The following is a 22,712-nucleotide window of genomic DNA, read 5'->3' as shown; positions in this document are numbered from 1 at the left end:
GTGGGATGGGGGCTGGGAGCCATGACAGGGACCAGAGGAGCATGGCTTGCTTTCCATGGATGAGAGTCTCAGGAAGTCCCACTGTGAGACATCAAATAGTAGCTTGGAGTTTTTAGGTAAGCTTAGGAGCAGGAAACCGTGCATAGGTTCAGAAGTCACTACCTTCCTGGGCACATAGACAAAGTTTTGTGACGTGTCCTTGAAGTGTATGTAATAATGTAAGTTCCAGGAACCACGGTGCCTTCCGAGGATCTGAGCCCAGTGTTTCCATTGCCGGCACTGGGGACTCCAGTGGGGACCAGCAGAGCGCGAGCAGCCTGGCCAGGCCCACCAGGTGGCAGCACCCCCACCTCCTGTCTGTGCTGCACGCTTGCCTGGGTGCCTTGGCTTTTGGCTAAAGGGGTGAAGCTAGAGAGAAAACCCCACACATGAGCAGGTTGCTTGCATAGACATGTCACTCAGATAGGGTGGCACAAATTTCAAGAATGGGACATGTGAAATGTGACTTTGCACATCCTCCAAGCCACGGCTGAGCATCCTTTGGCCCCTGGTAAAGGCCACGTTGGGCTCTGCAAACAAGCAGGGGGCACAGACAACATGGCACCTCTCAGGAAAGATGGGTGGCTGGGAGGGGCTCAGGCTCACGGCAACACAGTCACTAGTGAGCACAGACTGCATCCACCTGCTGGGCACTGCCTGGGTGCACACACACAGCACACTCGGTCCTGCAGTCAAGCCTGCCTAGGAGCCCCTAAGCCCTGCCCTCGTGGACCACATGGCTGTGGCAGCATTCATTCCCTGGGGGTGCACAGGAGGGCATTATCTGGGCACACGGCTGGTCAGTCTCCTTGTGGGCACTTTGCACAAAAGAACCTTCTCTAGAGTGAGTGTGTGTGTGTGTACCCACTCACGTGCCCTACACAGAAAGGAAACACCTGTGAGCAGTGGCCGGGGCCCCCCTGCACCTTGCCAGGGCCTGAGGGCACCCTCTGCCAGGCCCCCCTCTCACGTCCAGTCCACTGTGGGCTGCCCAGGCCTTCCTCAGCCCCTCTGGGCAGCCACCTCCCTCCGCCGGCTCTGGGGACCTCAGGCTCTCAGAGGTGTCTCTGTAGCCCTGGCATTTCTGCTGGACCCCACCATCATGTGAGCGGAGGGGTGAGAGCTAGGGGTCCCAGGCTCCCCACAGCCAGGCATGGGGCTGGCCCAGGGCCCTTCGGGAAGCTGCCCCAGGTGGGGGTCCTGGTCAAGGCCAGTTTCCAAGCTCAGGTTGGCAGCAGCCAGTAACCAGGCACTGGCAAGCTGGGCCGGATGCAGCACAGTGTCACTTGTTGTCCAGCAAGGCCTGAGCTGAGAAATGGCCTTGCTCCCCCAGGCCGGGTGGGTGACCCGAGTGTATTTATGGACCGGCTACGTGGCCCAGCACCTCTGAGTCAGCCACCGCCCCCACCCCTCCCGCAAAGAGGGCAGATGTGATCCAATGAGGCCATGCTCTTGCCCCTCAGCCTTGAAAGCATCCCACCACGCAGACGACGGGAAGGCAGGGCCCTTTATAGAAATAGATACCGTGCTGAAAGGACTCGGCGATGTGGGGCCGGGGCGCCGGCTAGAATAGCAGGGCACCAGGCAGTCAGGATTTGTGGTGAACGAGAAACAGGCTGGATCCATTGTTTCCACCGGGCTGCATTTAGGAAGCAAATTGTCCTGCCGAGAGCAACGTGTGTGTGTGTGTGTGTGTGTGTGTGTGTGTGTGTATGTGCGCGCGCGTGTGTGTTCCTCCCTTTCTGGTTAGAAAAACAAGAGAAGGAAGAAAGAAAGAAAAGCTGGTGATTTTCTGACAGCACTCAACTCATAGGCCTCGGGAAAGTGGCGAGATGGGGTCCCCGGGGCCCCCCAGTGGCTCTGGCTGGCTACCGCCCATCTTGTCCAGAGCCCAGGCCAGTATCCATCCAACCTGAGCCTGGCGCCACTTCCACATCCCAATATGGGGAGGCTTCACTTAACTCAAACATGAAGCCAGCCCCACTCCACGCAGCCCTGCCTGGGCGTCCCTCCTGTCCCCAGCTTTAAGCCAGGCCCAGACGGTGGCCACTGCACGCCAGTGGGAGCCCAGACTCCCAGAGACTCCCCCGAGTGGGCTGGTCTCCCCAAGGCCTCTCTCCCAGGACAGAGTGCAGGAGAGGCAATCTGGTGGTTGGGGTTTCCCCCAACCCCTGCAGGACCAACCCCACTGAGGGGGACCAGTGCACATGTGGCTACACACTATGGCTTTATCCACCCTGGGAGTGATCTCAGAGGACCTCAGCTCCACGTGACAAACATTCCTGGCGGGGGATGGCACAAATAGCAGAGGTACCCCAGTTTCCACTGAGAAAGGTCGAGGAGCCTTGAGATCTATCCAGGTGGGAAGCCAGTGCTGGTCACTGGAGCTCAGCCCCAGGGTGGGATGCATGCACACACATAGGTGTGTGCACAGGCACACACTCATTCACACTTGCTGACACAGCACACACACAAAGTGCACATGTACACACATACCCATAGGTACAGGTACATGCACATACAAGCATGCAGGCAGACACATACGCACACACACTCATGCACATGGGCAGACACAGCACACACACGAAATGCATGTGCACGGACACTCATGACATGCACATACGCATACCCATAGGTACATGTACACGCACTGCAAGCATGCACGCAGACACATACACACACCTACACATGCACACACACATTGTGCACGCTCAGACAGGTCCATACACTGTGACATGTGCCACACCCATCAGCACTCACGGCTCCGGATGGCAGTGGCCGCCACCACGCCCAGCCCCCCGCCCCCCGCAGGGTTTCCTGGTAATTTCATATCGTGTTTGTGTTTGCTCTCTGCTGATGTTTTAGGTGAGGTCTGCCACAAGTCCTACACACAGTTCTCCAACCTGTGCCGACATAAGCGGATGCACGCCGACTGTCGCACGCAGATCAAGTGCAAGGACTGCGGGCAGATGTTCAGCACTACCTCCTCCCTCAACAAACACCGGCGTTTCTGTGAGGGCAAGAACCATTACACGCCGGGCGGCATCTTCGCCCCGGGCCTGCCCTTGACCGCCAGCCCCATGATGGACAAGGCCAAGCCCCCCCCAACCCTCAACCACACCAGCCTGGGCTTCAACGAGTACTTCCCATCCAGGCCACACCCCGGCAGCCTGCCCTTCTCGGCGGCTCCACCTGCCTTCCCCGCACTCACCCCGGGCTTCCCGGGCATCTTCCCTCCATCCCTGTACCCCCGGCCGCCTTTGCTACCTCCCACGCCGCTGCTCAAGAGCCCCCTGAACCACACCCAGGACGCCAAGCTCCCCAGCCCCCTGGGCAACCCGGCGCTGCCCCTCGTGTCCGCTGTCAGCAGCAGCGGCCAGGGCGCCACAGCTGCTGCGGGGCCCGACGACAAGTTTGAGCGCCGCCTGGACGACTCCTACACAGACAAGCTCAAGACGAGAGGCAGCGACATGTCGGACGGCAGCGACTTTGAGGACGTCAACACCACAACGGGTACCGACCTGGACACGACCACCGGCACGGGCTCGGACCTGGACAGCGATGTGGACAGCGACCGGGACAAGGCCAAGGACAAGGGCAAGGCGGTGGAGGCCAAGCCCGAGTGCGGGGGCGGCGCGGCGGCCCCGGGGGCCCCGAGCACGGCCGAGCTGCCGGTCTTCTACTCCCAGCACGCCTTCTTCCCGCCGCCCGACGAGCAGCTGCTGGCCGCCTCGGGCGCCGCGGGCGACTCCATCAAGGCCATCGCCTCCATCGCCGAGAAGTACTTCGGCCCCGGCTTCGTGGGCATGCAGGAGAAGAAGCTGGCCTCGCTGCCCTACCACTCCGTGTTCCCCTTCCAGTTCCTGCCCAACTTCCCCCCCGCCCTCTGCCCCTTCGCGGACCGCTCCCTCGCCCACAACCTCCTGGTCAAGGCCGAGCCGCGGTCACCCCGGGACGCCCTCAAGGTGGGCGGCCCCAGCGCCGAGTCCCCTTTCGACCTCACCACCAAACCAAAAGAGGCGAAGCCCGTGCTGCCCGCGCCCAAGGCGCCCCCGGCCCCGGCCTCCGGGGAGGAGCAGCCGCTGGACCTGAGCATTGGCAGCCGCGTCCGAGCCAGCCAGAATGGAGGGGGGCGGGAGCCCCGCAAGAACCACATCTACGGGGAGCGCAAGCTGGGGGCCGGGGACGGGCTGCCCAAGGCATGCCCGGCGCAGCTGCCCCAGCAGCCCTCCCTACACTACGCCAAGCCGTCGCCCTTTTTCATGGACCCCATTTACAGGTATTAACACGCCCCGCCTTTCCCTGCTCTCCCAAAGGGGCCCTGGCCTGGCTGGGCAGCTGGGCCAAGAGCCACAGGGGACTCCCAGCCTCCCCTCAGACCTCACCTGGGCCGCCCTTGGCCTCCAGCCGTCTTCTCTGGACCAGCTCTGCCTTCGGCAAAACTCAGATCCGTGCTCTTTCCTCTGCTCCCAGAGCCTGCACTTCCCTGAGGCTGCCCTGGTGGTCCCCACTGACCCCCTGGAGCCACCACTGGGGTTTCTGGTGGCCCAGGGAAGCCACTGGAGCACCAGAGGGGAGGAGAGAGGAGGAGGAAGAGGGGGAGGAGGAGGAAGAGGACGATGAGGAGGAGGAAGCTCTAGAGGGTTTGCAAAAAATAAGCACCCACCTTTGTGATAGCCCTTCTGGTGAGAGGCAAATTTAATTCCCCTCGCCAAGCTCTGGGCAGGTGCAAAGTCTGGGCTTTGATCAGGTGTGTTTATTAGGTGGAGGGGTCCAATCCCCATCACACTTGTCCTGCGGGTGCCGGGCTGGCCAAGCCTGGAGGAGAGAGGGCCGTGCATGGGGTGGGCCTGGGGCAGGCATGCAGATCCAGGAACCTGCGCAGGGCGCCGCTGTGGGGCTCAGGCCCATGCCCACGTGGACAGGCCCACATGCAGACATGCGTGTACACCCAGCGCTCAGGGAGACGGGCACATGTGGCCTGTATTCTCTGCAGTGTGCAGGTAAAGAGGCGGGCGTGCAGGTGAACAGCCCACAGCAGCTGAGGGTACTTGTGGGGCAGAATGAAGCCAGAGCAAGTCAGCGGCCGGTTGGGGACGCCTGTGTCCAGCCAGTGCTATTTCCTTTCGGGGCCGATATCTGCATCACAGGAGATGGAAAACATGCCTCTCTAGGTGTTTTGTTCAGAATATGCCATCCATAGATGGTCTGAGAGAGTTGACCAGACGCTTGTTGAGAAGTGGTGACTTGCACCTGCTGACGGTGCTCCTTAGCTTTCTGGGGCAAATGTGCCATCAGGGGGCCTGGGGAAAGACCCTCCAGGGCCCCATGAGACACGCAACCCTGATGTAGAGGACAGGAGGGTGACGGGAACTTCCGCTCAGGCCGCAGAGCTGGAATCAGCAGGCTCTGAGTTAACATCCTACTGCTCTGTCCCCAATCCCCCTGCCCTCTCCCCAGGCCCTCACTGCTCCCCTGCCCCCTCTCACCTTGGTTAGGGCCATGGGCCTTTGTCTGGAAGCTAGAAGAACAGATGGTGAGGTCTATCGGGGTCCCCTGAGACCCAGCGTGTCCCTGGCTATGGCCGTTGGATCTGAGGTCCCAACTGTGTGTCCCAACTTGGATCTGTGTCCCAACTTTGCACGTAGATGCCAGCAACGTGTCCAGGTACAGGTTACCCCCACATCGTCTCCCTACCACCCCCAAGCCCATCAAGGTAAACAAGCATGTGTGGTGTTGGAAGGTCCCTCTTCACACAAATTGTGGATGACCACAACTGCCCACAGGCTGGGCCCTGGAGCTAGGGGTTAGGGCCCTCCTCTGCTCCTGGGTGACTCCAGGAAAACTCCACACCAGCCCCACAGGCCAGACCCCAGATCCTGCTCACCCTTAACACACACAACCCGCAATCCTCCATCCCCCAGGCTCAGGGAACCCTAATACAGCCAGGCAGCCACCCCCTGGGCACTCAGCACACAGGGCCACCAGTGGCTGCCTGGGGTCAGCTGGCCTTGGTTGCTCAGGAGCCAGCCTAACACAGACCCCACACACCCCCTCCCAGGTGGGTCCCCCTGCTATAGGCTCATGCCACCAACACTACAGCGTCTTGCTGAAAGGCTGCATCCAACATGGCCCAGCTTTGAAGATGGCCCTGGGTAGGCCCTTCAGAGCAAGCTGCCCTCCACGCCAACTTCCCACACAATGGACACTGCCTCTCTGGGGGTGAGGGACCCTTCACACCCTCTCCTGCTGGGCCAGGCTGGTGGTCCTGCAGGGTTCCCTGTGGCCCCAGGCCTGGGGGGATGCTCCCTGGGTGGCTGTGCTGTCCTTCTGCAGCTCCTCTTCCTCTCCTGGTGCCATCACCCCTTCGTGCTCTGCTCGGTGTCCCAGCCGGTCCCTGGTGGGCAGCTGTGCAGCAGAGCCAGGCCCTCGCACGGACACGACGGGAGCGGCTGGTGTAGGGTTTGCGCAGCAGGGCCATGTGTGTGTGCGGAGAAGTGGCAGGTTTCCCTACATGCCACTCTGTGAACCCCCACCCCCACGAGGATGCTGAGGCTGGCTTTACTGGGAGACAGTGTGAAGAGGGACCTCAGCGCCCTGCCCTGGCTGCTTCCTCCACTTGCTCTGTGATGAACAGAGTTGTCAGCAGCATTCGGAAAATACTCTAGAATTGTCCTCTCCAGCAGCCATTGTGAGTTTGTAGGTAGACCCCACGTGGCAGCTATAGGGAGGCCCTGGGGACTCTGTGGGATGACAGTTGGGGTGGTTGGGGGTATCGGGGGAGCCTTGCCAGGGTCAGGACCTGGGTGTGGAAATAGGGAGCATGTAGAGGAGGTGGAGCGAGTGTTCAGGCCAGGTATGGGCTCAGAGACCGTGGAGGTGAGCAGGTGTGCTCGGTCATGAACCCCCCCCCACCGTCAGGGAGACACGTGGCCCCTGCATCCGTGCTAAGGCCCCCAGCCCTGTGACTGCCGGGGCACAGGCGGGCACCCTCGTGCACAGCCCCGGGCAGCTCGGTGAGGTACGTAACCCTCTGCGTTGTTGTCCAGCAGGGTAGAGAAGCGGAAGGTGACCGACCCCGTGGGAGTCCTGAAGGAGAAGTATCTGCGGCCGTCCCCACTGCTCTTCCACCCCCAGGTAAGACCCGTGGCATGCCAGGCCGGGGTGAGGGGAGGGCAGCGGGGTGTGGTCTCCAGATGGGCTGCCCAGACAGGCGGTCTCTGCCGGGGGCAGGCTCCCTGAGCTTCCGTTCAGACCTGGCCACACCTGAGGGGGGCCTCAGTTCCCCTGCCCGGCAGGTGCACAGGGAATTCTCTCCCTGCAGCCTTGATGGGTCCCCATGAGGCTGAAGAGGATGAGATGGGCCAGGACATGTGAGGAAGGAGCGTGGTGCTCTGTGGGCAGCCCGTGGGTCCCTCGGAGGTGACCAAAGACCCCAGACTGCAGAGCCCCTCACTGACCCACAGTTCAGGCACTAGGAGGAGCAGTGGACAGATGCTCAGATGCAGAGGCCAGGGATTGGGGATGAAAGGGACAGATCCAGGAGGCACGGGTGTGAGCAGGACACATACATAAGACCAGGAGAGCAGAGATCTGAGCACAGCAGACACCCAGTGGACACCCAGTGGGCATGGGGGATGGGGTGGGAGGGCAGGGGGAAGGGAACAGGACAGAATCAGATAGACTGGCCGCAAGGACAGGGGTCCAGCAGGTGGTGGGCAGGAGGAGCACCGCCCCCCAGGGCTGCAGGCAGTGGCAGGCCTGTCCGCCGAGACTAAGGATGGGGTTGGGAAAGAGAACCTCCCCCTCTGGACAGTGGCCACACACCCCCCACAGGCAATCCTGAGCACATGGCCGGCCTCATCCCCCCAGAGCCCACCTGTCCTGACTCCTTGGGGCCCAGCATCCTTCCCAGAGCCACAGACCTCCCCCAGCACACTTGGGGGTCCTGGGAGCTGAGTTGGTGGGGGCGGCCTGAGCCAGGCTGAAGCATTGTTCTGCTTCTTGGTCCTTCCCACCTTGGACAAACAGCCCCATGGTGAAACCTGCCCCCTGCCTGGGTTCACAGCTAAACTTAGGGCCTCCCATTGTTTCACCAGGCCAGAGGGTTTGCTTAATAACTTCCCCTGATTTTCCTCGGGTCGGGCTGGAAAGAGCCGGCAAGCCCGCCAGGCGCATCCTGTGTTTGTGGGAGCCCCGCCGGGAATATCTGGTCAGGCGGAGCAGGCCCAGCAGGCCAGACCTGCAGGCAGCCTCAGGGAGACCCACCCAGGCCTGAGGATGGGAGGCCTGGCAGGGGGCCGGCTGCCCATTGTCTCCTGCCCACGAACCCCCCCACCCCCAGCCCTGCCACCCCCACTGCCTGCCCCCCAGCCAGAGTGCCAGGCAGGGGGATGGGACGAGGACCAGGAAGCCACCTAATTAGATGGTCTGAGGTCAGGCCATCACTCAGGCATGATAACTGATGGCCTCTACAAAGTATGGGCTCACTACTGATGAAGGCATCAGCCCATGGTGTTGAGGTGCCAGGCAGGACCCTACCAGGGCCTTTGGTTGGGGAGACCTGACACACGTGTGTGCAGCCCCTGGGGGGCAGGGTGCGCCATAAACCCTCACCACCTCTGGAGCTCCAGGGGAGTCTCTGTGTGCAGAGTTCCAGAGCCTTTCAAGGCCGCGGCTAACACTGAGACAGGAAGCCGGGTGGGCAGCGGTCTTTGCACCCGGGTTCCATGTCCCGGTGCTGACGGTAGCTCCCACCTGCTGGGCAGCAGGGACAGGGTGGGCAGCCCACAGCTGGCAGCATCGTGCACCTGAGGAGGGCACATGCATCCCGGGGGGAAGGAGAGCGGAACAGGCCCTGAGGCCCGTGCAACCCCCTTCCCCCATCCTGTCCCAAACCTACGCCGTTGGGGATGGGCACCACTGGGGGCTCCGATCACAGCTCTGCCGACCAGGAGGAAGTGGCTAGTGCCGCACCCCCGAATCCTCCCCAAGCCAAGCCAGCCTTTGACATCTCCAGGGCCTGGAGAGCTGGCTCCTCAGGTCCATGTCACCATGTCCCGCATTGGGTCACATGGACATCGTCCTCCTGAGGTTCAGTTCAGTGTCTAGCCCTAGGCTGCTGGATTCCCCAGGAACTTTGCCGGCAATCGTGGCCTGCTGCCACGAGGGGACACTGCCCAGGCCCGAGGCCCCTTTTAACCCAGGATGAAGGGAGCTGTCTTATCGAAAGAGAGAAAGAGGGAAAGAGAGAGAGATAGAGAGAGGGAGGGAGGGAGAGAAGAGGAGAGAAAAGTGGGATGTGATTCTGTCTTTAAACGAAGCGAGCCCTCAGGAGTGCTGGCCAGATGTCAGGGGACGTGTCCCCTGAGGCCGGAGCCTGCCCCCTGCCCCCTGTATGCCCTGAGCCAGGCAGGGGGGCGTGCTGGCTGGCAGAGGCTGGCTCCAGCTCCCCCGGCCTGGGCCCTGGGCTGACACCGGGCTGCAGGGAAGGACAGGCCCAGGGCGGCTGCGGAAAGTGAGAGTATCCATGTGGTGGCCAGGAAGCCTGGGAGAGGCCTCTTCCACCCACAGCCTGAGGCTGCTCCAGCTTCTGGTCCTTGCCCCGTCCATGAGGACTTGGGATGCCCTGGGGGTGGGGCCGGCCTCCTCAGGGATCCCCCCGCCCCGTCTCTCCCACTGTCCTGCCGGCAGATGTCAGCCATCGAGACCATGACAGACAAGCTGGAGAGTTTTGCAGCCATGAAGGCGGACTCGGGCAGCTCCCTGCAGCCCCTCCCCCACCACCCCTTCAACTTCCGGTCCCCACCCCCCACGCTCTCGGACCCCATCCTCAGGAAGGGCAAGGAGCGCTACACCTGCAGGTAAGGTGGGGCGCAAGGGTGAGGCAGCCACAGGAGCCCAGGCTCCCTGGAAAAGCTGTCCCGGCCACAGCACAGCAAGTGGCCACACGCGGTCGGCTCGCCGATGGCAGCAACTGCCCACACGCGTGTCTGCAGAGGCTGGACGTCCCCTGCCCCGCCCCCAGCTGTGCTCCTGTGAGCACAGGGGACGTAGCGTTAGCCCTGCCAGTCAGGCCCAAGCCAAGGCATGCTGGTCAGCGTTTAACCTGGGCTCCTGGAGTTTGGGGGGGAAGCCCAGTGTTGGGAAGAGACTCCCGCTGTGTCTGTCCCCAGCTGCAGGAGCCTGTCCTAGCGGGTCCAAGCCAGCTCGGCCGCCTTCGGGCCCCCTGGCTGACACACTGCCTGGGGAAGGGGCGCAGCCCGAGCAGGCCAGGGTGGGCTGAGCCCACCTGCCCCCCTGTGGGGCCTCAGGCCCTAGACCTCGAGTTGGAGGAACCACAGCAGGAAAGCTCATGGGTGCCTGAACCTATGGCAGTGCAGCTGCCTAATGCCCCCCTCACCGGGCCTCCACTCCAGGTACTGTGGCAAGATCTTCCCCCGATCAGCAAACCTCACGAGACACCTGAGGACGCACACTGGGGAGCAGCCATACAGGTAGGAGCCTGTCCCACGTGGGTAGGGGGAGGCAGGCTTCTGGTGAGGTGGGAGCCAGCATGCTTGTGTCAGGGGGCTCCCTGGGCCCCTCCCTCCTGGCCCCACAGGGACCCTGGGCCCTGGGGTGTTATAAAGATTAGGCAGGAGGTGCTCAGTGGGCTTCCTGAAGGTTCCTGCCTTCTCCCAGAATGGGGTGCCTCGGAGTAGCTCTCCCACCTGGTGCTGTTGCCTGGGGTGGGGGGAGGGGAGTTCAGAGCAGCAGTAGCCAAAGCCAGGGCCCCAGATGGTCTGTGGGGGAAGCCTCGCTCCGCCCCAGCTCCCTCCAGCTCAGCTCCCATAGAGAGGGTGGTGGGCCAGGGCACGTGCCCAAGGCCGGGTGGACAGCGGTAAAGGACCTCCGTGCAACTGTGGGTCCCAGCCTGGGCTGGGGGCGTCCTGAGGGACTCACGCATCAGCCCTGCATGGAAGCCATGTGCCTCCTCGATGCTGGGCTTCGGCCTGCAGAGGAGCAGGCACACAGCGCGTCAGTGCAAGGACCATCACATTTCCCATTCACCGGTGCCGGCGTCGTCCTCGTTTTGAAGACACAGAGTCAGAGGCTTAGACCCCAGAGTCAGAGTCCACGGCGGCTCCAGCAGACCGTTCTGGCCTCACAAGAAGCAGATCCTGCTCCTTGGTCCCTAGAGCCTTTGTCGGGCAGGAGAAGGACTGAGGGGGACACCCTGGCTTTCAGGGACCCAGCCGAGGGAGCGGCCTGAGAGTTCTCATTTTAAATGAAAATGAGACACCCAGGTGGTGGAAACCACGAGGCAAATCAGAGAAAAAAGTTGGTTTAGATGCCAAGACCTCATTCTGTCCAGGGTGTGTCTGGTGGACGGCCACCGTTGAGAAAAAGGCTTTGCATGGTGTTAAGTTGGCAGCATGAGATCCTAATGACCGGCCATACAGAGCTCCAAGGCCCCCATCAGCTCCAGAGACTCGGTGTGGGTCCCTGTCCCTGGGAAGGGCAGCCACACGGGGTACCCACTGCAGGGCTGCGTCCTGTCCCGGCTGGGCGAGCGACAGCACATCTACTTACCAGCAGTCTGCTCGGTGCCCCCAGCCCATGCCCCATACACAGGCCTCCCGCCCCATAGAAAAGCGGCTCATGACTCCACAAAGGCTCGCAAAGAAAGGAATGACTCGGTCTGGCCTCCTCCCTGAAACGAGAGCCGCCTTCTGGACGGTGTTGCGCGGAGGAGCCCCCAGAGGGTCCGGCTGTGTTTATAGAAGAATTTCATTACCACTGAAACCTTTTTGCTCTCTCCAATCTGTGAGTTTCGACTTGCGTAACAATGATTGCTCGGAAAGTTTGCGTTGCAAATCCTGACGTTATCTGGCTCAAGGCAGCCCTGAGTTGGGGAGTTTGGCGTGTGTGGCTTTCCCCTTGACATCACTGGGGCTTTCTGGGCTCCCTTTGGTCGTTGGAAGAATTTAAATTGGAAGAGGAAAGTTTGTGTGTCCAGGGGACAGGCCCCACCAAGGGAGAAGGACTCCCCACCACTGGCAAACTGACTCTCACCTCCCAGCCACCCGCTACCTGCCAGGCGTGAGCTCCACTTTGGGCCCAATGTGTGCACGACTCCGTGTGCACCCGACCCTTGCAAGCAGGAGGAGCCAGGGCTCGTCACGGGCTGCAGGGTGACAAACAACACAATGCTGGGACACTCTTCCTCTTAAGTCCTGGCCGGAGATGACCTGAAATCACTCTGAAGGTGTGTCAAAGCCCTGGCCCTGGGAAAGAAAGACCCTTTCGTGTGACCATTTCCTGGAGGGACCCTCAAACCTCCCGCCGGCCAGTGTCCTCAGCTCAGAGATCTTGGCTGCAAAGTAGAAGACTCACTGTCCTGCCTCAGAGCTGCGGCGGGTAGGGCTTGTGACAATTTGGGCTGGACGAGCAGAATGCCGGACTCAAGAACAGAGTGGGGGGCTGCTTCCTGCACCCTCCCTGGCAGCCACGCCTGGGGTCCCTCCTGGATGCTGCCTGGCGGGGCCTTGGTCATGCTCCGGGTGCTAGCCCTCGCAGGCTGGCCAGCATGCTCCTGGCGGGACATGAGCTTCTGGCTCTGGGGACATGGGCTTCTCCATCCGCGGCTGGTCTCCTCCCCATGAGCGAGGGCAGTTCTCATCCCCTCAGGTGGCCCAAACCTGTCCCCTTGCTTTTCTACTTCTGTGTTTAGGGCTGGATTTCAAAAATCTCCTCTTTCCTCCCCTTCCCCTGCTTTCACAATGACCAAAAGCATCTCTCCCTGGGACAGCTGGTGTGGCAGGCTGGGTCCCGTGGAGGACACTGTGCCCTCCCCCACCCCCGGGCTTCCCTGGCGGGGGAGGGGGCCACAGTCGCGGCAAGGTCCTCCCCAGGCGCTCTGCTGCACACTGCCGCGGCCGGCCGGTCACTCCTTGTCGCAGCGGGTGCAGTGGCGTGCTATTTTACACAGCGAGGCCATAAATTTCACTAGCCACTTGTCAGCTTATTTACAACGCAAATCCCAGCTGCTCAGAGAACTCTGCTCCCCCAAAGCCCAGGGCTCACTGCTCCCCTAAATTCCAAATGGGCTTCTCTGTCTGGGCCATTTATTTAGATTAGAACCAGGAGAGGGCCACACTCAGGGCTCTCTGTGAGCAGATCCAATGTATGGCTCCCTCCTGCTCGCTCTTCACCCCCACGACTCTGGAAAGAGAACTCCATTTCTGGTAACAAGAAACAATCCTGCCCAACCCCATCTCCTCCTCAGGACTCCTACCGTTCAGAGTTTATGAGGCTGTGTTAGGTGGAACCTGTCAAAAGGTCCCTGTCTTCCCAGAGAAACAAGGCAGGGAATGCCATGCACAGTGCGGGCGAGCGCACAGACAGACGGGCCCCAGGAGTGCGGGTGAGCACACAGGCGGACGGACCCCTGGGAAGGCCAGTTGACTGGGCAGAGGGTGAGTGCCCAGACCACCTTGGCCTTGCACTTGGTCCTTCCTGAGCCATCGCCCTGAGAAGCAGGACAGTTGTCTGGGAGCCTGGCACTGTGGGGGCTAGAATGTGTCTGTGGTGGAGAGAGATGGACCATGGTGGAGAGGGCTCAACCCTCCGTCCCTGGGCAGGCTGAGACAAAGCAGCCAACAGCGTGCAGGCTTCCAGGACGTGTAGGCTTCCAGGACGGCGGGTCCTTGGGAACTAGTGAACATCACAAGGCGCGGGAAGAGGGGCCATGACCAAAGCCCCCTGCTCCTGGGGGCCTGGAGACAGCTTAGTGGGCCCATTGAGGAGCCGGAGCCAAGCCCAGGGGGCCTGGGCCGATGGAAAGAGGAGGCCAAGGACTGTGGCCCAGGACCTTCATTCGTGTAAAAATCACAGACGGCTCTTTGCCCACTGGCTATGGAGGAAACCAGAGTCCACGAGGCCGTGGCGGAGAAGGTCCAGACACGAAGAGAGGAGCTCTGGAGCCGTATGGGGGGTAGGGGAGCCACCTGGAGCCCCACTAGTAGGGACTCTGCCTGTTTCCTGTGGCCCCACCACCAGCCCCGTGGGGGCCGTGAGGCAGGACCTGGGCTTCCAGGACAGGTTCATCAAGCTGCCCCTCCGGGCAGGGAAAGGGCCCCTCCTGGCACAGCACTAACACCCCTGCAGGCACCGGTGGCCTCTAGGGGCGAAATCTTCCTGCCTCAGGGGCCCCTGGTATTCTGTGCTGGCCAGACGCCTGGGCAGGTGTCACAGGGCAGCGCCTCGGAGGCCAGCCTTACATGGCCCTGCTGGTCCGGCCCCGGCACCAACCCCGGGCGCTGCTCCATCCTGTGGCCCGGATGCAGGGCCTGTACTCTGTGCTGGTGTGATCAGGACGGGGTGGGGAGGGGGGCGGGCTCCATACTAAGGACAGGTCCCTGGTACCCTCCACGTGTGCGCCCTGCCGGGACCTGCTGTGCAGACCGGCTCCTGAAGACTCAGCGGGCCAGGATTGTGCCCACCTGCCTCCCGTCCCATTGCAGAAGCTTGTTTGTCTCCAAAGGTGGAAAATAAATGCGTAGACAGTGTTCGCAGGTTCACGTGCCTCTGACGCCCAGCGAAGCATCCCCGAGGAGGCGCGCTGAAGCCCAGGCACGGGGACACATGTGCATGCGCACACACAACATGTGTGTGCACTCGCCCACATCGGCACACGTGGTGTGACCTGGAAACAGCAGAAGCGAATCCCCTCTGCCATCGCAGGCCAGGGCGGCGGAGCGGCTACGAGGCCTCTGCTTGGACTTCCGCCACCAGGAGGCGCTGGCGCCCCAGCGAGACCCCGCCTGGGTCTGCAGACGTGCCCGCGGCTCCCTGGGCCTCCCCTCGCTCCTGCTCCGTTTCTGGCCCCTCGGGCGGCTGTTTCCCTGAACTGGGAGGCTGGTCCTCTGTTTCCCGCCCCCGGGGCTGCAAGCGAGGCAGTGAAGGCTGCAGCTGCACGAGGCCCGGCCCCGAGAGGACACCACTCTGGGCACCAAGGTCCTGGAGGACACGACTGAAGCGTCCGGAGGAAGGAGTGTCTTTTCAGGTTTTCCCAAAACCATGGGCAGGCTGGCGATCACCTTCCGCAGAGGGGCACAGAAATAACGGGATGGTGTGGGGCTGGTGGCACCCTGGCCCGAAGGGTGTGGTCACGCGTGGTCCGTGTAACAGAGGTGGTTGACAGATGGCGAGACCAGTGAGCCCCCGTGGCAGGGCGCCTACGGGTGCTGAAGAGGGCTGGGGCAGCTCCCCGAACCCACGATGAATGAACTGGGAGGCTGGGCCCATGTGCCCCAGGACCCACTGACAGTCGGCCAGGCCCCGGCCAGCTCTCCTCGTGCCAGAGTCAGGGTCTCCCGCCAGGAGGAAAGTCACTGGGAGCAGGTCTCCTCCTTCTCAGAACCGCCGCCCCAGGGTCTTTCCACAGTGCACGGCCGCCCCCTTGAGGCTGCTGGGAGCACACGGCCCAGGGCAGGGCCTCCGAGCTGGGGACCCAGATGCAGGGAGGTGGGGGGCTCATTCCAGCTCCACACGCCCTGGGAAACGGTGGGGGGGACACGGGGGCCTCTTCCAGGTTGCAGGCGGGGGCTGAAGCGCCATCTCTGGCTGTACGGGGTGGGGTCTGGGGCCCCTCTGAGATGCGTGTGTCCTCCAGGTGTAAGTACTGCGACCGCTCCTTCAGCATCTCCTCCAACCTCCAGCGGCACGTCCGGAACATCCACAACAAGGAGAAGCCCTTCAGGTGCCACCTGTGCAACCGCTGCTTTGGGCAGCAGACCAACCTGGACCGGCACCTCAAGAAGCACGAGCACGAGCACGCTCCAGGTATGGCCCCAGGGGCACAGGTGGAAGGAGAGGAGGGGAGGGAGTGGGATGACAGGGGAGGGGAGGAAGACAAGGGAGAGGATGGGGAGTGGGGACACAGGGGAAGGGAGGGAGGGGGAAGACAGGGCTCAGCTGAGGGAGGCCCCTCCTCTGATGCTCCCCTGTCCTCACAGTGAGCCAGCACTCCGGGGTCCTCACGAACCACCTGGGGACCAGTGCCTCCTCTCCCACCTCCGAGTCAGACAACCATGCACTTTTAGATGAGAAAGAAGACTCTTATTTCTCTGAAATCAGAAACTTTATTGCCAATAGTGAGATGAACCAAGCATCAACACGAACGGACAAACGGTAAGAAGTCTATTCTGGACCCCAAGAAGGCCTCGATTCAAACCTGTGTGGCCACACCCAGAGAAGGGGCACCCCCACCCCAGCCCCCGCCCCCTGAGAGGGACTGGGGTGCACAGCAGAGGGGAGACTGACAGGCATGCCAGCATCTGTCCTGGCCCCAACTCTGCCCCCTGGAAGGGGGGGCTTCAGCGATGGCTCCCCTCCTGCCTGTCTCTGGGTCTGCAGACGGTGAGGAGAGTGAGCACCCTGACGAGTGATGGGTACTGTGTGCTTATTGCCTCACCGAGGTGCTGGCCTGATTGGCTTGGGTGTCACAGATGTGCAACAAAGTGCAAGCCGGGTAAGGGCTCCTGACGTGACCTGTACTGAGAGCCTGACAGTTCAGAACATTTCTGTTTACTCCGAGGCACTGAAGGTTTCCAAACAGGAGTGCTGCCCCTTGAAACACACACACATACATGCACATGCACCCACACGTGTGCACATATACACATATAAGTGTGCACAAACCACACGTGCATGCACATACGTACACGTGCATGCACGTGCTCACACATATACACACATGCACACATGTATACATGTGTGAACTGGTGCACGTGCATATACATGTGCACAAACTCACACATGCACATGTACAGGTGCATGAAACCACACGTGCATGTACACTTATGAGTACACTTATGTGCATGCACATAAGTAAGTACACTTACTCATGCATGCACACACACATATACACACATACACTGGTGCACATACACACATGTATGTATGCACTCAAAATCACACATGCCTGCATGTGTGTATATATGTGTGCACACATGCATGCACTCAGATGTACACATATTTACACTTGTGCACACATGTTCACTTGTGCATGCATGCATACATGCATGGGAACTCTTCTACACTCACATGTAACCACACATACACTGGTGCACATGTGCATGCACATGCATGCACTCGTGGGTACACATACATGCATGCACACATACACATGTATATACATTGCAGTGCCACACAGGCAGTCATAATGCACACACTTATGTGCATGCACATGGAATCATGTGTGTGTACACATGCACATACACTCACGCGTACACAAACATGTAAAAACATGTGCAAACACACTCGTACACACATGCAGACCTATGCACATGCACACACGCATACACACGGTTGCAGGAAAACGGCAGAATTCAGATTCAAGCTGTGGAGACTGTTCCACACAGCCCTGGATCCCAAGGCTCAGCAGGTGGCATTTACTCCGGGATCCCTTCTGGAATGACGCTTCAGACCCCCAGGAGGACAGTCTCCTTGGGTGAAAGCTGGTGCCAGACCAGCTGGTGGAAAACCAGAGACACTCCAAACACCAGGAGCCTTCAGGATGCAATCGGCTGATTCTGCAGAAGAACACTGTGCCCAGCGAGGTGGGGGCCTTGCTCCCACCATAAAGCCAGGTCCAGAACCTGAAGCCAGAGCCCTGGCCCTCACACAGCTCTGTGTCCCACCCCCCAGGACCCGACGCCCTCCCTGCCCACCTCCAGCCGGTGAGGAGGGTCCTGAGGAGACACAGCCCCCTCTAGGGCAGCAGTACTGCTAGAGGACAAGGTAGGGGCACCGGGAAGGCCTGTCCAATTTATAAAGGAATGTGACACTTGGACGTTTTCTGGGCCACCACATCCTGCCATGCTCCCTGGAAGGTGATCTCACCTGCCTGCCAGGTAGGGCTGGGGTGAGCTCAGAGGAGGGGATGGTGGAGAGGCTGGCTGTGGGCTACGTTTGCCAGAGCCTCACCCTGCTTGGCAGTGGAGATTCTCATGTAGGTGCAGGCCTGCCTGCTCTGGGGTGGACAGAGTGCCCGTGTCCATCCTTGGCTCTGGGCACAGGCATGATGGTCTCACGGGAACCTAGATCCCTGCCACTCAGTGGGGCCCAGACCCGTTGAGGCAGCTCTGCAGCCTGTTTGAGAGCTGCCTCAGGTCTCAGCAGTGTGATCTCTGCCTTCGGAGAAGTCACAGATGAGAGGACCGGGTGTCAGGCCTTATCAGAGCCCCACAGACGGGTCACAACACATGTCCTGGCTGTTAAAGACAATCCTTTGAACTGGGACTCCCTGCACCCAGGACAAAGGTGGATGGAGAACCTACAAGAATCAGTGGCATCCTCCATGGGGCGGACAGTCCTCCAGGAGCACCAGAAAGGCCTTCACACCTCAAGCCCAGGAGGCAGGCCCAGCTCTTAGCCATAAAGAGGCGGGGGACCCTCCATGAGACTCAGGGGGACAGAGGGAAGAGGAGACCACACCACTGTAGCCCTCACCACCGAGGTCTCAGTCTCAGTGGGGCTTTCCCAACAGCCTTAGGGGTGGGGACAGGGAGCAAGGCTCAGATGGAGGACACTGGCCCCAAATCCCCCAGAAAGCCCTGGGGCAGAGCTGACCACAGAGCTGAACTTGGATGGCCTGTCCTGCTGAGGCCTTGTCGTGGGAGCCTCCGGGAGATGCCCCGGGTCATTGTCGGGAGCAAGAGCCACCATCATGGTTGACGTGAATCCACCAATCTGTGTTGAGTGGTGAGACATTGGCAGTTCTATTTGGGCCGATTTCAACATTATCCAGTTCTCATCCAGAACCAGCTTCTCTTGACCATCAAGGAGAATTTAGGGACAGTCAGGCTTCCTGGCCCTATCACCCCATTTAATACCTGGGCTGAATTGTGTCCCCCCAAAATCCTAACCCCTTGTGCCTCAGAATGTGGCCTTATTTGAAATCAATTCATTGTTGATGAGTGAGTAAAACTGAGGCCGCCAGGGAGACCCCCGATGCCACACCATGTCACAAGGGGAGAGTAGGATGCAGACACACACTTTGTGGGTGAAGCAGAGGAGGGGACGGGGCAAGATGTCCCCATAGCCGAGGGGCACCGAGGAGGAACCACTGCCTCAGAAGGAACCAGGCCCAACCATGCCAGGATCTCGGGCTCCAGCCTCCAGAACCAGGAGAGACTGCTTTAAGCCCGGCCCCGGCGCAGGGTCACGGCGGACACGGGGCATCACGCAGCAGCTGTTTGGAGGCCCAGACACTCGTGCAGGTACCCTACGTCTGGAGCTGCCGCCAGCCTGCTGGACCCCCCCCTCGGTCCTGCTGCCCCTCACTGGGTGCTCCTGCTTGAGGCAGGCCACCTGCCAATGAGCAGATTGGCAGTAAGGCCGTGGGCCCTGCTCCAAATAGGGGGGCTCCCACATAGAACCACACACACGCTCAGGTTCTATCAGACGTGCTCAGGGCAACCTGCTGTGCATAATCCAAGTTCCAGCCCCCAATTCACCCACCTGCACCGTTTATCCCATCCTCAGGGTGAGGTGTTCCCACATTGCAAAGAGGGCACAGGCTGCGAGCTGGCAAGGTCAGCGGGCAGAGAGCCAGGGAGAAAGGCAGCACAGGCCAGCAGCACAGGTGACCACTGAGAAGGGAAACGTCAGGCAGGGTACTGCCTATCTGGGAAGGCAGGGCAGGTGCAACATCTCCTACTTTCTCTGGGAAAGGCCAGGAGGGAAACTAGAGATGGCCGAGAGCCTGGCCCTCAGGGGCCTCCCGGGCCCATGTGCACAGGCCTCTGGTCTGGAGGCCAGTGCTCACTCAGGGAAGGGTGTTCCATCTGCCTCGATGCCCAGAGCAGGACTCCTGCCTCCCCAGACAGCAGTGGATGGATCTCTGTGGGCCGTGCATGGACCAGGAGGAATGGGGGCCCAGACGTGGGCTCAGGAAGCATGTGGCTGCCCTCCCCGTGCCCCTCCACCTGCATGCTGGACACCACCAGGTGGCCCTCGGGCTAGTGGATTTTCTGGAAGAAACAAGAAGCCTCAACCTTTGCTCAGCATGGATTCCTTCCTTTTAAAAACAAGAATCCAGGGTGGAAAATCTCAACCAGTTGGAGTGACCGTGATGGAAATGAGATGGGGTCTGGGCTGCAGGACAGAAGCCACCAGTCTCTGAAACAAACTCATCTGAGCAGGTTTCCCTGGCTGACAACAGCCCAGGCCTCATTCTGCAGAACCCGGGATCCCAGACCTTCCATCTGCAGAGGGGACCTGTCACTCTGGGTTGCCAGTCTCCCTATGTCCTCATGACTGACCAGGAGGAATGAGCAAGGGTCAATCAGCAAACCTCCCCAAGGGCACCCCTTGTGCAGTGCCCAACCCCAGCTCCAGCACTTGAGACCCCCATCCCCACCAGACTGGCCATAGCTTCCTTCCCTGACACACACCCCGAATATCTGATGGCCGATGTCCACTCTGGCATCACAGGAGCTCCACTGCTGAAGCCCCTCCCTGCCACGGCCTCAGTGGGCCCCCTCTTCTCCTTGACTCACTCCACAGGGGCCTCAGCTCTGAAGGTCCCCATGACCATGAATGCAGGCTCGCTTTGCAGGGGGTAAGGACAGCCTTGAGGGGAGAGCCAACTAGAGCCCAATCTCAGGCCTTTCGGGGTCCAAGGCCAACTCTCTCCCCTGTCACTTCAGGCCGGAGGTCCAGGACCTGGACGGCAGCTCCCAGTGCCCGGGCCTAGCCAGCGGGAAGCCGGAGGACGTGGAGGAGGAGGAGGAGGAGGAACTAGAGGAGGAAGATGATGACAGTCTGGCAGGAAAGTCCCAGGATGACACTGTGTCGCCCACGCCCGAGCCCCAAGGTGCCTACGAGGACGAGGAGGACGAGGAGCCGCCTGCCTCCCTGGCCGTGGGCTTTGAACACACCCGAAGGTAAGGACCAGGCCTCCATGGGTCAACATGGGCAGCCTCGTGTGCCAGGGCCCAGGCCAGGGAGGGGCCTGAGCATCATGGGAGCAACCTCACTCTCAAACCACCTGAGTCCAGCATCCTCCCCTCTAGACTCACCCCTATCCCCAGCAGGTGTCTCCTAGTGGGACCGGGAGGCGTCCCTATGCCTGCCAGCCCAGGTGAGGCCCAGCCCGAGGAAAGGGTCAGGGCCCAGCCCACCTCCCCACACGTACTTCCCCAGGCCTGGAGGCAGAGTGTGGGAGGGAAAGGCACCCTCCCGAGCTGAGAAGGAGCTGAGCCTGCAGCCACATCGTCTCTGGTGCCTTGGCCCGCAGTGACCTCTGGCCCTGGCCGGGCTGTGCAGAGCAGGGCTGGGCACGGTTGGAAGCGGTACAGGCTGGGGCCACCTACCACAAACCCCAACTGCCCACTGCCTGTGTTTGGTACTAGGGATGTTACCAGTGTTCCCCATGGTCCTGGGGGAGTCCTGTAGATCCAAGAGGCTAATGATCCCTCTCCCCTGGATGCTGGGAGTGGGAGCCCCGGGTCCCCCAGAGCCACCTCCTGATCTGTGCTGCATTCCCACAGACCAGGGCGCCCCGCCTGCTGCTTGCAACATGTGTGCACGTACTCACCCCCTTTTGTGACCCTCTGTCCATCCCTCTCCTGCATCCGTGTGGCTTCTGTCCAGGTGTCCGTGTGTCTGTGTGTCTGTCTCCTGGTGCATGTGGCTCGTGGAGACGCCGCGGCGTGCATGCAGGCACGGAGCCGGCCGTGGGGCAGCAGAGAGGTGGCCAGAGGCCAGACCAGCTAACGCCAGGCCCTCCTCTCCCCGGTCATTGGTGCAGGTGTATTGAGGAGCAACCAGGCGGTCTGTTAGCTTTGGAGCCGATGCCGACTTTTGGGAAGGGGCTGGATCTCCGCAGAGCAGCTGAGGAAGCGTTTGGCGTTAAAGATGTGCTTAATCCCACCTTAGATTCTGAGACTTTAAAGCAGACACTGTACAGGCAGGCTAAGAACCAGGTAGGTACCCAGCAGAGCCCCCTTCCCGGCACCCCCAGGCCAGATGGCAGGTGGCAGCCACGCCTCCTTTGGTGGTGGCCGTCCTAGGCCTGGGTCACAGCAGGACCAGGTCTAGCCATTGCATCGGCTAGAGAGACACCCGAGTGACTGCCGCTTCCCCATGAGCAGGGGTGGGGCAGGGAGAGAGTGAGGCAGAGGGATGTGAGCCAGGTGCTCACTGACGCTCTCGTCCAGGCGTCCATGAGCAGATGTCCAGCCTGGAAGCTGTGTAGGCCTCCCTCCCTCCCTCTCTGACTCGAGCAAGAACGGCCTGTAGCCCAGGCCTCTCTTGAAGGAAGCTGTCCATGATGCGGTCACTAACACCATGCCGTGACAGGGTCAGCGAGGGACCGGGGCATGCCTCCACCCCGGTCTCTAGTGCAGGTGGCCACAGGGCCCTGCTCCCTGCTGCCGTCCACTGGACAGGAGGGGTCTCCATCAGCCCACCCCCAGTCTCAGCAAGAACCGTCTGCGTGTCTGTCTGTGTCTTACTAATCCTGTCCAGGGTGTAAACCGGGTGGGAGGAGGGCTGGCCTTCCTCCACCCTGCTCTGCTATGAGCAACGGGCCCATGCCTCCCGCTGCCTCGTGCCCTACAGCGAGTGGCAGAAGGACGGTCCTGTGGACCAGCCGTGTGCCAGGCCCAGAAATATATCGG

The 22,712-nt window shown here is 61.1% G+C and overlaps 1 protein-coding gene across 6 annotated transcripts in view; it reads left to right on the top strand.

Annotated features, from left to right (window-relative positions):
• The window catches only part of PRDM16 (PR/SET domain 16), a 314,238-nt gene that overhangs the window by 286,384 nt on the left and 5,142 nt on the right, over positions 1-22,712 (top strand). For 3 of the 6 annotated variants that reach the window (XM_072819972.1, XM_072819971.1, XM_072819975.1), the window contains exons 9-16: positions 2,905-4,318; positions 7,089-7,176; positions 9,733-9,902; positions 10,458-10,535; positions 15,698-15,867; positions 16,041-16,215; positions 20,739-20,975; positions 21,842-22,016. In XM_072819972.1, the coding sequence (XP_072676073.1) occupies positions 2,905-4,318; positions 7,089-7,176; positions 9,733-9,902; positions 10,458-10,535; positions 15,698-15,867; positions 16,041-16,215; positions 20,739-20,975; positions 21,842-22,016 (2,507 nt within the window). The remainder of the gene's footprint in view (positions 1-2,904; positions 4,319-7,088; positions 7,177-9,732; positions 9,903-10,457; positions 10,536-15,697; positions 15,868-16,040; positions 16,216-20,738; positions 20,976-21,841; positions 22,017-22,712) is intronic. The other 3 variants (XM_072819974.1, XM_072819973.1, XM_072819976.1) reach the window with 2 other exon arrangements.

Source organism: Canis lupus, chromosome 3, assembly GCF_048164855.1.
Source record: "Canis lupus baileyi chromosome 3, mCanLup2.hap1, whole genome shotgun sequence".
In the NCBI taxonomy this organism is placed as follows: domain Eukaryota; kingdom Metazoa; phylum Chordata; class Mammalia; order Carnivora; family Canidae; genus Canis; species Canis lupus.
The sequence above is the reverse complement of the archived record's forward strand: the minus strand, read 5'-3'. Positions and strand labels throughout refer to the sequence as shown.